Source organism: Mobula hypostoma, chromosome 11, assembly GCF_963921235.1.
Source record: "Mobula hypostoma chromosome 11, sMobHyp1.1, whole genome shotgun sequence".
NCBI classification, from domain to species: Eukaryota; Metazoa; Chordata; class Chondrichthyes; order Myliobatiformes; family Myliobatidae; genus Mobula; species Mobula hypostoma.
The window spans coordinates 54,827,694-54,842,178 of NC_086107.1; the positions used below are offsets into that span (position 1 = coordinate 54,827,694).

The window sequence follows — 14,485 nt, forward strand, 5'->3', positions numbered from 1 at the left end:
AATCAGAATTGGGTTTATTGTCACTGACATGAGTACGTCATGAAATTTGTTGTTTTGTTACAGCAATACAGAGCAAGACATAAAAACTTCCATCAATAAATAAGTATTTTTAAAAGAGGAAGAATGAGATGTCAACATCTGAGGCTCTATCCTGGGCCCAATATACTGATGCAATTATAAAGAATGCACGGAAGTGTCTATATTACATTAGGACTTTGAGGAGACCTTGTACGTTACCAAAGGCTCTTAGTAATTTTCTACAGATGCACCATGGAGAGTATTTAACTGGTTGCATCACTGGCTGGTTCGGAGAAGACACTGCACAGGAGACTGGGAGAAGAAGCTGCAGAGAGTTACACCCTCAGCCAGGTCCATCATGGACACGAGCCTCCCCTGCACTGAGAACATCTTTAAAAGATGATACCTCAAAAAGACTGCAGCCATCATTAAGGACCTCCATCACCCAGAGCGTGCCCTCTTCTCATTGCTACCATGGTGGAAGAGATACAGGAGCCTGCAGACATAAATTGCTTTCTTTTTGCACTAATTTATTTTAATTTGTAGTTTATTATTATGATGTATTGCACTGTACTGCTACCACAAAACCATTCTCATCCTCAACAATTTTAATTTTTCCTCCATACTTTAATTAGCTTGGAGTAATGGAGCCAACTACAGGTTCATGCCTTACCGTCAGGCATCAATGCGGTATCCATCCCCAGCGATGGACGGCATGTCCATACCTGCACTCTCGAGAGTCCAGTTCGCCGAATCCCCAGGGGATTGCAAAAGTGCCACATCATTTGGTCAGCTCAAGAGTACATTCTTAAAAAGGGAAATTACTGACACCAGATTGCAGCGATCACAGCTCACAGGTATATCTAGAAGACAAAGCATATCTAGTAGTTTTGTGAGCTAGCTGCAATGTGTTGCTGTTGGTCGCTGGCACCATATGTACAACATATGCTCGTGATATTAAACCTGATTCTGATAGCGTTCATTTTGCATCGATTGACCGTTCAGAAATATTGCATTAATTATTGATGTAGAAAGTACCAGAAGCAGTGTAGCCTCATATAGTAATTTGTTTAGTCACAAAATGCCACAGGTAATTTAATGACCAAATAAGTCCTTTTTGTTGGTGGTGTGGGGAGGGAGGCAAACAAGGAGACACAACATGGTCTTTTTTTCCTCAGCGAGGGGTTACTAAAAACAGGAGGACATCGGTTTAAGATCATAAGTAAATGATTTAAAAGGGACATCAGGGGCAGCTTCTTTGCCTATTAAATGTGGTGTATTTGGGATGAACCGCCAGAAATAGTGGATGAGGCAGGCACATTATACCGTTTAATAAGCGCATGGACAGGAGAGACGTGGAGTGCTATGGGCTGATGGGCCTCGCTCACTGGGCAACACAGTCTATGGAAAGGCCCGTAACTGGAGGGAGGGTGCGGACTCCACGGCGATACCGAGGGGCGTCAATCAGGCGGAAAGCGCGGGAGGGGGAGGGTGCGGAGCGACGCCGATCCGGCAGGCGGCGCCGTGAGGGAAGGGTGCGGAGCGACGCCGGTCAGGCCAGGCGAGAGGGGCGTCCGGAGCGACGCCGATCCGGCAGGCGGCGCCGTGAGGGAAGGGTACGGAGCGACGCCGGTCAGGCCAGGCGGGAGGAGCGTGCGGAGCGACGCCGATCCGGCAGGCGGCGCCGTGAGGGAAGGGTACGGAGCGACGCCGGTCAGGCCAGGCGGGAGGAGCGTGCGGAGCGACGCCGATCCGGCAGGCGGCGCCGTGAGGGAAGGGTACGGAGCGACGCCGGTCAGGCCAGGCGGGAGGAGCGTGCGGAGCGACGCCGATCCGGCAGGCGGCGCCGCGGGGGGAGGGTGAGACAAATTGCTGCTGGGTATCCACCGGAGAGTGGACTGATTCCTTTTATGTATATATATTGCTTACGGTTAAAACGAAGATGAGAAGGATTTAGGACTCAGCCTGTGGTGAGTTTGATTCCACGCAGTCGGTGTGTGAGCGATCCTGTGCAATTGCCGCTCACCGTTGCCTCGCTCGACGGGAAGCCGACGGTGACAAGCTGGAGGACCAACAGGCGGCCGTCTCCGCAGCCACGGCTCTGAACCCTGTCCCTCTTCAGCCCGGCTGTGTGCAATGGGGCTGAGCCACGTGAAGTGTCAGCCCGCCGTGGCAAATTCGGTTGGTCTTTGAGCTGGACAACTCTGTACTTGGTCAAAGCTCGTCGGATTTGCCCCCGAAACCTGGAGGAGATGTGTAGAAGGACTGCGGTTCTTCCACCTGTCTCCGAATGACTGCATGTCAGGAATAACGTGGGTGCTGGTTGTTAGAAAGATGAGTTTAAATCGCGCAACTTTAAATTGTTGGAACCCAGTTAAGTTTTCACTTCCCACAGGCTATGTTAGAGACCGGTAGATCATAAACACAAGAGATCCCACAGATCCCACAGATGCTGGAAATCCAGAGTAACACTCAAAATGCTGGAGAAATTAGCCATTAAACATGGGGAGGAATAAAAAGTCGACGTTTCTGGGCAAGATTCTTCCTCTGGTTTTGGCCCGAAATATCGACTTTTTATTCCTTCGATGTCTGACGGCCCGAGTTCCTTCAGCATTTTGTGTTAGAAGACCGGTGATGGATTTCTTCACTCTGGAAACCCATGGTAACCGGTTAAAATTTGATTAGATCCTGATGAATTTTAAAAAGGCGGTTAATATTTCCTTCGACAGAGGCTTCTTCTGGTCAGGTGATCTGTATGCTTGCTATGTGGGGCTGTTGTTCTTTATGGCAGCCGAGGTTAGGCATGATGTTCAATATGTGTAGACTCTCTTCCTGCATATAATAACCACCTTATTAATACGCCTTCCCTATGCTTCCTTTGGCAGGATTGTTTGAGCGTTTAAAGTACTGAGATGGATCGCAATCCATCCCCACCACCGAGTGATGAAAGTGACAGTGAGACCACTGGAGCCGATGCAATTGGAAACACAGTTTATAGCAAACACTGGTTGTTTAGCACACTCATGCAACTAATCAAGGTAACATTCGCGTCATGCCCTTGAATGGGGTGCATAATAATGCAACAGATAATATGGCATCAGAATAGATTTCTCTAGTTGGTTCTTGTTTGGAGACTAGGGTGCCAAATTAATATAGTGTTGTTTTCCAAGCCAACCCACAGCCTAAATCCAGAGGACTTGTAATTTTTTTAAATGTATATCACCCCAACTTAAACCATGCATACACAAGTTGGGTCCTATTCTTTTAGTTCTCCAACTCATAATGCATTTAATAAGGCTAAGTATTTTATTAGTGAGGTGTTGGACCAGTCTTTTGGAACTCAATCTGAACCTAGCATGTGTTTTCACATGCTTGGGTCATTGCCATCTTCTAAGTGGGAAATGTTGAAAGTTCTGGGTTTTGAGAAAAAGCAATGTATGTTGTGTGGACACCAGAATAAGGTGATTATAATGTTCAGCATAATAGTGTCCTTTAGGAAGGAAACATATGAACAACTTAGTGAGGGAACAGAAGAGCTTTACAAATTTCTGTCAGGCCAGAGAAACTTCAATTATTTGGAGAGAATAAAGAAATTGGGATTGTTCTAAGGAACAATCAAATAAAACGGGAAGTTCACTCTAAGTAAGTTTGTTATCAAAGTACATCTGTGTCGCCATATACAACCCTGACATTCATTTTCTTGCGGGTGTACTCAATAAATCTAATAATCATAATAGAATCAGTGAAAGACCGCACTAACAGGGCAGACAACCTGTGTGAAATAGACAAAAAACTGCAAATACAAAAAGAAAGGGAAAAAAATATCGAGAGCATGAGATGAAGCGTCCTTGAAAGTGAGTCTACAGGTTGTGGGAACAGGCAGCGATGGGGTAAGTGACGTTATCCCCTTTGGTTCAAGAGCTGATGGTTGAGGAGTAATAACTGTTCCTGAACCTGGTGTAAGCCCTGAAACTTCTGTACCTTCCTCCTGATGGCAGCAGTGAGAAGAGAGCGGTGGTGGGGGTCCCTGATGATGGATGCTGCTTTCCTGTGATAACGCTCTGAGTAGATGCGCTCAATGATGGGGAGGGCTAGACCCATGATAAACTGGGCTAAATCTACTACTTTTTGTAAGATTTTCCGTTCAAGGGCATTGGTGTTCATATCAGGCTGTGATACGGCCAGGCCGTGTACTCTCCACCACACATCTATAGAAGTTTATCTGTGGAAATGCACATTAGTATCAGTAAAGCAGAGGTTAAGTGTGTAATCTGGGAAAAAGTCAACCGAATGTGGCAAGAAAGATGGGACAGGGAGGGGAAAGGGAGGCATTTATATCAAATACAAAAGAGTGTTGCAGTTACTAGGGTAGGTAATGGAAACAAGAAGAGAGGAAATGGTGTGGACTAGGTTAAGGCTGGGGCATTGTGCATTAAACAAAACATTGAAAATGATAGGGAAACACCAGACAGGATTGTGTGAGGAATGTCAGGAAGAGGAGTCAGTAGAACATGTAGTTCTGAGTTGCAGCAAGTATGGGATACAGAGAGAGATGATGAGAAATAAATTAAGGGAGTTGGGGATGCAGGAATTCACATTAAAAGGGTTGCTGGGCATGGGTGAGAGAGCACAAGTCCAGGTATTTTTAGCGTTTTTAAGGGGTACAGGGTTTTTTTTTATAGGATATGACGAATAAGCAGGAATAGGATACTAGGATGGTCAAAGATGGGAGGGTGAAGTGTAGGTTTGTATGTGTGTGTGTGTGTGTGTGTGTGTGTGTGAGATTGGGTGAAGGGATTTAGAATGTATGTCTCCGGAGCAGAGGGTGGCGGTAATGCACCATTAAGCTGGATGCCAACCGCCGTAAAACAAGATACAGACAGACAGAAGTTTATCTAAGTTTTAGTTGTCATGCTGAACTTTCACAAATTCCTAAGGAGGTGGAGGTGCTGCCGTGCTTTCTTCGTAATTGTACTTGTGCACTGGGCCCAGGACAGGTCCACTGAAATGATTACACGAGGGATTTAAAGTTGCTGACCCTCTCCACTTCTGATCCCCCGAAGAGGACTGGCTCATCGATCTCCCGTTTTCTTCTCCTGAAGTCAATAACCAAGCTCTTGGTCTTGCTGACATTGAGTGGGAGGTTCTTGTTGTGGCACCACTCAGCCAGAGTTTCAGTCTTCCTCCTGCATGCCCATTCGTCACCACCTTTGATTCGGCCCTCAAAAATGGTGCTGTCAGCAAACGTAGATAATGTATTGGAGCTGTGCTTAGCCATGTGTAAAGTGAGTAGAGTAGGCAGAACACACGGCTTGGTGGTGTATCTGTGCTGATGGAGATTGTGGAGGAGATGTTATTGCCAACTGACTGGGGTCTGCAAGTGAGGAAATTGAGGAGCCAATTGCACAAAGAGGTAATGAGGCCAAGGTCTTGAAGGTTTTTGATTAGTTATGCGGGATGATGGTATTGAATGCTGAACTGTAGTCGATAAAGAGCATCTTGATGTATACGCACTGGGATCTGTTCCAGGGTGGAGTGAAGAGTCAGTGAAATTGCATTTGCTGTGGACTTGTTGCTTTGATAGGGAAATTAGAACAGATCCAAGTTTCTTCTCAGGCAGGAGTTGATGTGTTTCATTACCGACCTCTCAGAACACTTCATCACTGTGCTACTGGACAGTAGTCATTGAGGAAGGTCACCACGTTCTTCTTGGGCACTGGTATGCTTGAAGCAGGTGGGTACCTTACACTGCGGAAGTGAAAGGTTAAAGATCTCAGTGAACACCCGGGCCAGTAGATCAGCACAGATCTTTAGTACTTGGCCAGGTACCCTGTCTGGGCCAGATGCTTTCTGTGAGTTTACCCTCTTGAAGAATGCTTGCACGTCAGCCTCAGAGACTGAAATCACAGGATCCTTGGGGGCTGTGGGAGTTTGTAATGGTTCCTCCCTGTTTCAGTGGTCAAAGCGAGCATAGAAGGCATTGAGCTCAGCAGGAAGTAAAGCCCCGTTATCACCTATGTTGCTTAAATTCATTTTGTAAGAGCTGATAGCATTGAAGCCCTGCCACAGCTGTCGAGCATCCTTATTGAGCAAGATCTGAATTCTGATCTGAAGTGCTATGAAAAGAGTCATAAATGATAAATGATACAGCACAGAAGTTAATCATTTGGCCCAGTGTGTCTGTGTCAACCCACCTCATTTCCTGCTTTCTTTACCTTGTGCACTACAAATTAGTTTTCCTTTGTGACAATTCATTTCCCCTCTTTAAAGCCCTGATTGATTTACGTACTATCCCGAAAGGGAGAGGTGTTAGATTATTCCACACTCAAAAAAAAAAGTGCCTTTCATTCCCTCTATATATTCATTATCACTTTATATATCCTATGATCAAATTTGTAGTATCTCCTTTTAAAAATAATTGTAAATCTGCATGGGGGATAAAAAAGAAAGGTCAAAGGAACATGCAAGGAAGGGACCTAATCACACTGCTTGTTCTATCAGAGAGATAATGCCAAATTTGCCATTTGGTGTTGTCAGCCGAAATTCATCAAACAAATCATTTTCCGAGCTTGATTGCAGTTTCCTGTGATGATCAAATGTTCATTGAGGCTGATTTGTCATTTTTATTGAGTGAAACTAAGTAAACTATTCTCTTGATTGGCATATGAGTTTGTACAAAAAGGGAACTGACCCACGAAGGTTTGATCTCTTTGTATTGAGATAATAGGTGCCAGTAAGGATAACATTTGAGGGGCAGTGTGTGCGCTGATTACTGAGTTGCCCTAAGTAAGGGGAGGAAAATCAGCCTAGCTTTATTTTCTCATTGACTGTTCACCTAATCTCTCTTTTGTACATCCCCTCTGGTTAAAATGAATTGGTTTAATTCTTACTAGCTTCTGCCTGATCTTGGTGAGCAAGTGCAGAGGATGCAGTTTTGCATAATTTTGCTGTTCTATTTTGATATAAACAGAAACCTAGAAAGTAGTAACAGGAATAGGCCTCTAACTCTGACTCCTCATCTTGTTTTCTCCAGTCCTGCTGAAGGGTCTCGGCCCAAAAAGTCATCTATACTCTTTTCCGTAGATGCTGTCTGGCCTGCTGGGTTCCTCCAGCATTTTCTGTGTGTTGCTTGGGCTTTCAGCGTCTGCAGATTTTCTCTTGTTTGTGGCAGGAATAGGCCATTTAGCATGGTCAGTGCATATTCTCTAATTCAGTACCATATTCCTCAGCTCTTCTCTTGAGCCATCAGTGTTTAAAAATATTTTTACCTCTTCCTTAAACGTATTTAGTGACTTGGCCTTCAGTGGGAGAGAAGCCATAGTTCAGTTCAACTGAACTGATTTCACCACCCATGGACTCGCTTTCAAAGACTCTACAACTCATGTTCTCAGTATTATTTATTATTTGTTGTTTTTCTATTTGCACAGTTTGTCGTCTTTCACATATTGGCTGTCAGTCTTTGTGTATGTGTAGTTTTTCATTGATTCTACTACTTTTTTTTTGTTTCTGTAAATGCCCGCAAGAAAACAAATCCCAGGGTTGTATATGGTGACATATAAGTAGTTTGATAATAAATTTACTTTCAACTTTGTTTTCAAGTAGCCATTCCAGAGGATGGAAATGTTAATGCTTTAATTAGAATCCATTACAAATATTAAATATTAAAGCTATTAAAAATAGTTAAAATCAGAAAATATTAAAAATGTAAATTATAAATCATAAATAGAAAATAGAAAAATGGAAAGTAAGGTAGTGCAAAAAAAACGAGAGGCAGGTCTGGATATTTGGAGGGTACGGCCCAGATCTGGGTCAGGATCCGTTCAGTAGTCTTATCACAGTTGGAAAGAAGCTGTTCCCAAATCTGGCCGTACGAGTCTTCAAGCTCCTGAACCTTCTCCCGGAGGGAAGAGGGACGAAAAGTGTGTTGGCTGGGTGGGTCATGTCCTTGATTATCCTGGCAGCACTGCTCCGATAGCGTGTGGTGTAAAGTGAGTCCACAGACGGAAGATTAATTTGTGTGATGTGCTGCGCCGTGTTCACGATCTTCTGCAGCTTCCTTCGGTCTTGGACAGGACAACTTCCATACCAGGTTGTGATGCACCCTAGAAGAATACTTTCTACGGTGCATCTATAAAAATTAGGGAGGGTTTTAGGGGACAGGACAAATTTCTTTAGTTTTCTCAGGAAGTAAAGGCGCTGGTGGGCCTTCTTGGCAGTGAACTCTGCTTGGTTGGACCAAGTCAGGTCATTTATAATATTGACCTCGAGGAACTTAAAGCTTTTGACCTGTTCCACTTGCGCGCCACCGATGCAAATTGGGTCGTGTGGTCCGCTACTCCTTCTGAGGTCAACAACCAATTCCTTCGTCTTGCTGACGTTGAGGGATAGGTTATTGTCTTTGCACCATGCCACCAGGTTCTTAATTTCCTCTCTGTACTCAAACTCATCATTACCCGAGATATGGCCTACAATTGTTGTGTCATCAGCAAACTTATATATTGAGTTTGATAATTTGGCTACACAATCATGGGTGTACAGTGAGTACAGCAGGGGGCTGAGTACACAGCCTTGTGGGGCACCGATGCTCAGAGTGATTGTGGAGGAGAGCAGGGTAACTTGTAAAAAAAAAAAAAAAAAAAAATGCATATATAAAGCCTAATGTCAAGTGCCACATAAATTAATTATCCCATTTTACTTTCTTAGTTTGTCTCTGCGGAGGATGAAAAGGCAGAACTTTTGAAAGCAGACACACAGCTGGATGAGGATCTGGAGAATGAGATCTGTAAAGTCTGGGACATGTCTATGGATGAGGTAACTAAAGAACAATGTGGAGCTTGAAGGCAATGTTGATTAACATCTGTTTGTTGATGGTTAGTGTTGGAGGCATTGTTCATCTAAAATGCAACCAGACCATCATCTGTGTGTGGTTGTCCACTTAGAATCACAAATGTTTTGCTACAGGTTGCTCCATCTCTACAACTTCCTTTCATGCTCCACATCACATCACTGAGAGAACCAGAATCTCATTTTGTATCAAGCAACACACATCAAAGTTGCTGGTGAACGCAGCAGGCCAGGCAGCATCCCTAGGAAGAGGTACAGTCGACATTTCAGGCCGAGACCCTTCGTCAGGACTAACTGAAGAAAGAGCTAGTAAGAGATTTAAAAGGGGGAGGGGGAGGGGGAGATCCAAAATGATAGGAGAAGACAAGAGGGGGAGGGATAGCGCCAAGAGCTCGACAGGTGATTGGCAAAAGGGGTATGAGAGGATCGTGGGACAGGAGGTCCTGGGAGAAGGAAAAGGGGGAGGGGGGTGAAAAGCCCAGAGGATGGGCAAGAGGAAGAGTCAGAGGGACAGAGGGAGAAAAGAGAGAGAGAGAGAATGTGTGTATATAAATAAATAACGGATGGGGTACGAGGGGGAGGTGGGGCATTAGCGGAAGTTAGAGAAGTCAATGTTCATGCCATCAGGTTGGAGGCTACCCAGACGGAATATAAGATAAAGATGAAGCCGCACTCCAACCTGAGTGTGGCTTCACCTTTACAGTAGAGGAGGCCGTGGATAGACATGTCAGAATGGGATGTGGAATTAAAATGTGTGGCCACTGGGAGATCCTGCTTTCTCTGGCGGACAGAGTGTAGGTGTTCAGCAAAACGATCTCCCAGTCTGCATCGGGTCTCGCCAATATATAGAAGGCCACATCAGATGCACCGGACGCAGTATATCACCCCAGCCGACTCACAGGTGAAGTGTCGCCTCACCTGGAAGGACTGTCTGGGGCCCTGAATGGTGGTAAGGGAGGAAGTGTAAGGGCATGTGTAGCACTTGTTCCACTTGCAAGGATAAGTGCCAGGAGGGAGATCAGTGGGGAGGGATGGGGGGGACGAATGGACAAGGGAGTCGCTAGGGAGCGATCCTTGTGGAAAGCAGAGAGACGGGGGGAGAGAAAGATGTGCTTAGTGGTGGGATCCCGTTGGAGGTGACAGAAGTTACGGAGAATAATATGTTGGACCCAGAGGCTGGTGGGGTGGTAGGTGAGGACCAGGGGAACACTATTCCTAGTGGGGTGGCGGGAGGATGGAGTGGGAGCAGATGTGCGTGAAATGGGGGAGATGCGTTTGAGAGCAGGGTTGATGGTGGAGGAAGGGAAGCCCCTTTCTTTAAAAAAGTAGGACATCTCCCTCGTCCTAGAATGAAAAGCCTCATCCTGAGAGCAGATGCGGCGGAGATGGAGGAATTGCGAGAAGGGGATGGCATTTTTGCAAGAGGCAGGGTGAGAAGAGGAATAGTCCAGATAGCTGTGAGAGTCAGTAGGCTTATAGTAGACATCAGTAGATAAGCTATCTCCCGAGATAGAGACAGAAAGATCTAGGAAGGGGAGAGAGGTGTCGGAAATGGACTAGGTAAACTTGAGGGCAGGGTGAAAGTTGGAGGCAAAGTTAATAAAGTCAACGAGCTCAGCATGCGTGCAGGAAGCAGCGCCAATGCAGTCGTCGATGTAGCGAAGGAAAAGTGGGGGACAGATACCAGAATAGGTACGGAACATAGATTATCTTGCTTCAGAGGTGAATAATAACATTACATACTTAAAACACCTGATTTGCACCTGATTTTTTAATTTTCATGTTTTTTAGATTCCCTGTGGAAAGGGGATCTCAAGAATTTGTATTTTTCTCTCAGTAATGTAGCACAATGAAATGTCAAGGAGTTTTATTCTGAATGCAGCAGTAATGTGGAAAGTTTATTCTGCTATTGCAGCACACTTTTCATTCAAGCAAAGTTTAATGGCCACTAAGTTGAGTTTTCCAATTGTATGTCTTCAGTGCCTCTGACTTTTTATGAAGTGTAATTAATGCTAGCAAAATGTGCTGCAAAATCTGCCTCAGCAAGGACCTGGACCCGCTGCAATTTGCCTGTTGCCACACTAGGTCAAAGGGAGACTTAATCTCAATGGCTCTTCACACGGCCTTAGACCACCTGGACAATACAAACACCTTTGTCAGAATGCTGTTCATCGACTATAGCTCAGTATTTAACACCAGCATTTCCACAATCCTGATTGATAAGTTACAGAACCTAGGCCTCTGTACTTCCCTCTGCAATTGGACTCTCAACTTCCTAACCGGAAGACCACAATCTGTGCGGATTGGTGACAACATCTTCTCCTAGCTGACGATCAACACTGGTGCACCTCGGGTGTGTGCTTAGCCCACTGCTCTACTCTCTTTATACCCGTGACTATGTGGTTAGGCATAGCTCAAATGCCATCTATAATTTACTGATAATACAACCATTGTTGGTGGAATCTCAGATGGTGACGAGAGGGTGTACAGGAGTGAAATATCCCAACTAACAGAATGGTGTCGCAGCATCAACCTTGCACTCAACGTCAGTAAGCCGAAAGAGCTGATTGTGGACTTCAGGAAGGGTAAGACGAAGGAACACATACCAATCCTCATAGAGGGATCAGGATTGGAGAGAGTGAGCAGTTTCAAGTTCCTGGGTGTCAAGATCTCTGAAGACTTAACCTGGTCTCAACTTATCGATGCAACTATAATGGAGGCAAGACAGCGACTGTACTTCATTATGAGTTTGAAGACATCTGGTATGTCAACACAAACACTCAAAAACTTCTATAGGTGTACCGTAGAGAGTGTTCTACAGGCTGCATCACTGTCTGGTATGGGGGTGGGGAAAACACTGCACAGGACCGAAAGAAGCTACAGAGGGTTGTAAATTTAGTCAGCTCCATCTTGGGTACTAGCCTACAAAGTACCCATAACATCTTCAAGGAACGGTGTCTCAGAAAGGCAGCATCCATTATCTAAGGACCCCAGCAACCAGGGCATGCCCTTTTCTTATTGTTACCACCAGGGAGGAGGTACAGAAGCCTGAAGGCACACACTCAGCAATTCAGGAACAGCTTCTTCCCCTCTGCCATCCGATTCCAAAAAAGACATTGAACCCATGAACACTACCTCACTTTTTAAATATATATTGTATCTGTTTTTGTACGATTTTTAATCTGTTCAATATACATATACTGTAATTGATTTACTTTATTTATTTTTCTATATTATGTATTGCATTCAACTGCTGTTGCTAAGTTAACATATTTCACAACACGTGCCTGTGATAATAAACCCAATTCTGATTCTGGCCTTTGTTATATTAGTCTGGCTATTTAGACAGAAAAGCATCAAGCGTAGTTGTCACACAGTTTCACGTTGTATAATTGCTTACTGATTTTTGAGTGTGTGGTCGTCTACATTTCAATGTTGGACACTCGAAGACTACTGACATGGATAGATAGTGGATTCTGGTTAATTGAGACTTTATCGGGACCAGTACATTTTTGCCCAATTAAGTGGCTGTTCAAATTAGCCAAAGTTTCATGCAAATAGTCAAAAACATATAAAAATGACAAGCTACTGTTTAACTGAGTAACTAATTGTGTATTTAAATGAAATGCAGAACAAATTGGAGTACTAACGTTATTACTACAGTACTATAAAACTGTTGTTCCTAATTGACAGAGAAATTCATCCAGTGTATGCTGCCATGTTCTTTTGATTAACTGCAAACGAACAAAATCAATTCAGACACCTAGTGGACTGATTACACAATGTTTTTAGAGTCATAGGGTTATAGAAAAGTACAGCACAGAAGCAGGCCCTTTGGCCTATCTAATCCATGCTGAACCATTTAAACTGCCTAGTTTAACTATACCCGGACCATAGCCGTCCATACCCCCACTATCCATGTACCTATCCAAACTGCTCTTAAACATTGAAATTGAGCTCACCTGCACCACCTACACTGGCAGCTTGTTCCATGCTCTCATAACCCTCTGAGTGAAGAGGTTTCCCCTCATGTTCCCCTTAAACTTTTCAGCTTTCACCCTTAACCCATGACCTCTAGTTGTACTCCCACTCAGCATTAGTGGAAAAAGCCTGCTTGCATTTACTCTATCTATACCCTTCATAATTTTGCATACCTCTGTCAAATTTCTCCTCAGTCTTCTGTGTTCCAAGGAATAAAGTCTTAACCTACTCAATTTTTCCTTATAACTCAGTCCTCCAGACCTGCAACATCATTGTAAATTTTCTCTGTACTTTGTCAACCTTACTTGCATCTTTCCAGTAGGTAGGTGACCAAAATTACACACAATACTTTAGTCGCAATCCACCATTCAGGGCCCCAAACAGTCCTTCCAGGTGAGGCATCACTTCACCTGTGAGTCGACTGGGGTGATATACTGCGTCCGGTGCTCCCGATGTGGCCTTTTATATATTGGTGAGACCCGACGCAGACTGGGAGACCGCTTTGCTGAACATCTACGCTCTGTCCGCCAGAGAAAGCAGGATCTCCCAGTGGCCACACATTTTAATTCCACATCCCATTCCCATTCTGACATGTCTATCCACGGCCTCCTCTACTGTAAAGATGAAGCCACACTCAGGTTGGAGGAACAACACCTTATATTCCGTCTGGGTAGCCTCCAACCTGATGGCATGAACATTGACTTCTCTAACTTCCGCTAGGCCCCACCTCCCCCTCGTACCCCAGCTGTTACTCATTTTTATGCACACATTCTTTCTCTCACTCTCCTTTTTCTCCCTCTGTCCCTCTGAATATACCTCTTGCCCATCCTCTGGGTCACCCCCCCCCCGTCTTTCTCCCTAGGCCTCCTGTCCCATGATCCTCTCGTACCCCCTTTGCCTATCACCTGTCCAGCTCTCGGCTCTATCCCTCCCCCTCCTGTCTTCTCCTATCATTTTGCATCTCCCCCTCCCCCTCCAGCTTTCAAATCCCTTACTCACTCTTCCTTCAGTTAGTCCTGACGAAGGGTCTCGGCCTGAAACGTCAACTGCACCTCTTCCTATAGATGCTGCCTGGCCTGCTGCGTTCACCAGCAACTTTGATGTATGTCACACAATACTTTAGGTTAGGCCTCACCAATGTCTTACACAACTTTAATATAACATCCCGTCTCCTGTTCTCAGTACTTTGAATTATGAAGCCCAATGTGCCAGAAGCATTTTTTATGACCCTATCTACCTGTGCTGCCACTTTCAGTGAATTATGGACCTGTACTCCCTGAACCCTTTGTTCTGCTGCACTCCATAGTACTCTACCTTTCACTGTGTAAGACCTACTTGTTGGTCCTACTGAAGTGCAACACCTTGCATTTGTCTGCATTTAATTTCATCCACTATTTTTCAGCTCACATTTCCGTCTGGTCCAGATCCTGCTGCAAGCTCTGACAGTCTTCCTTGTTGTCCACTGCACTGCCAATCTTGGTATCATTCACAAGTTTGCTGATCCAATTAACCACATTATCATCCAGATCATTGATCTAGATGACAAACAACAATGGACACAGCACCAATCCACATAGCACTCCACTAGTCACAGGCCTCCAGTCAGTGAGGCAACCGTCTATTACCACTTCTCCCACAAAGC

General features: G+C 44.8%; 1 protein-coding gene across 3 annotated transcripts in view; it reads left to right on the forward strand.

Annotated features, from left to right (window-relative positions):
• Positions 1 to 1,658: 1,658 nt before the first annotated feature.
• Positions 1,659 to 14,485, forward strand: part of saal1 (serum amyloid A-like 1) — a 50,930-nt gene continuing 38,103 nt past the window's right edge. The window contains exons 1-3 of one of the 3 annotated variants that reach the window (XM_063062106.1): positions 1,659 to 1,796; positions 2,904 to 3,056; positions 8,722 to 8,829. In XM_063062106.1, the coding sequence (XP_062918176.1) occupies positions 2,931 to 3,056; positions 8,722 to 8,829 (234 nt within the window). In that variant the 5' untranslated portion in view covers positions 1,659 to 1,796; positions 2,904 to 2,930. Of the gene's footprint in view, positions 1,989 to 2,903; positions 3,057 to 8,721; positions 8,830 to 14,485 lie in introns of all 3 variants that reach the window. The other 2 variants (XM_063062104.1, XM_063062103.1) reach the window with 2 other exon arrangements.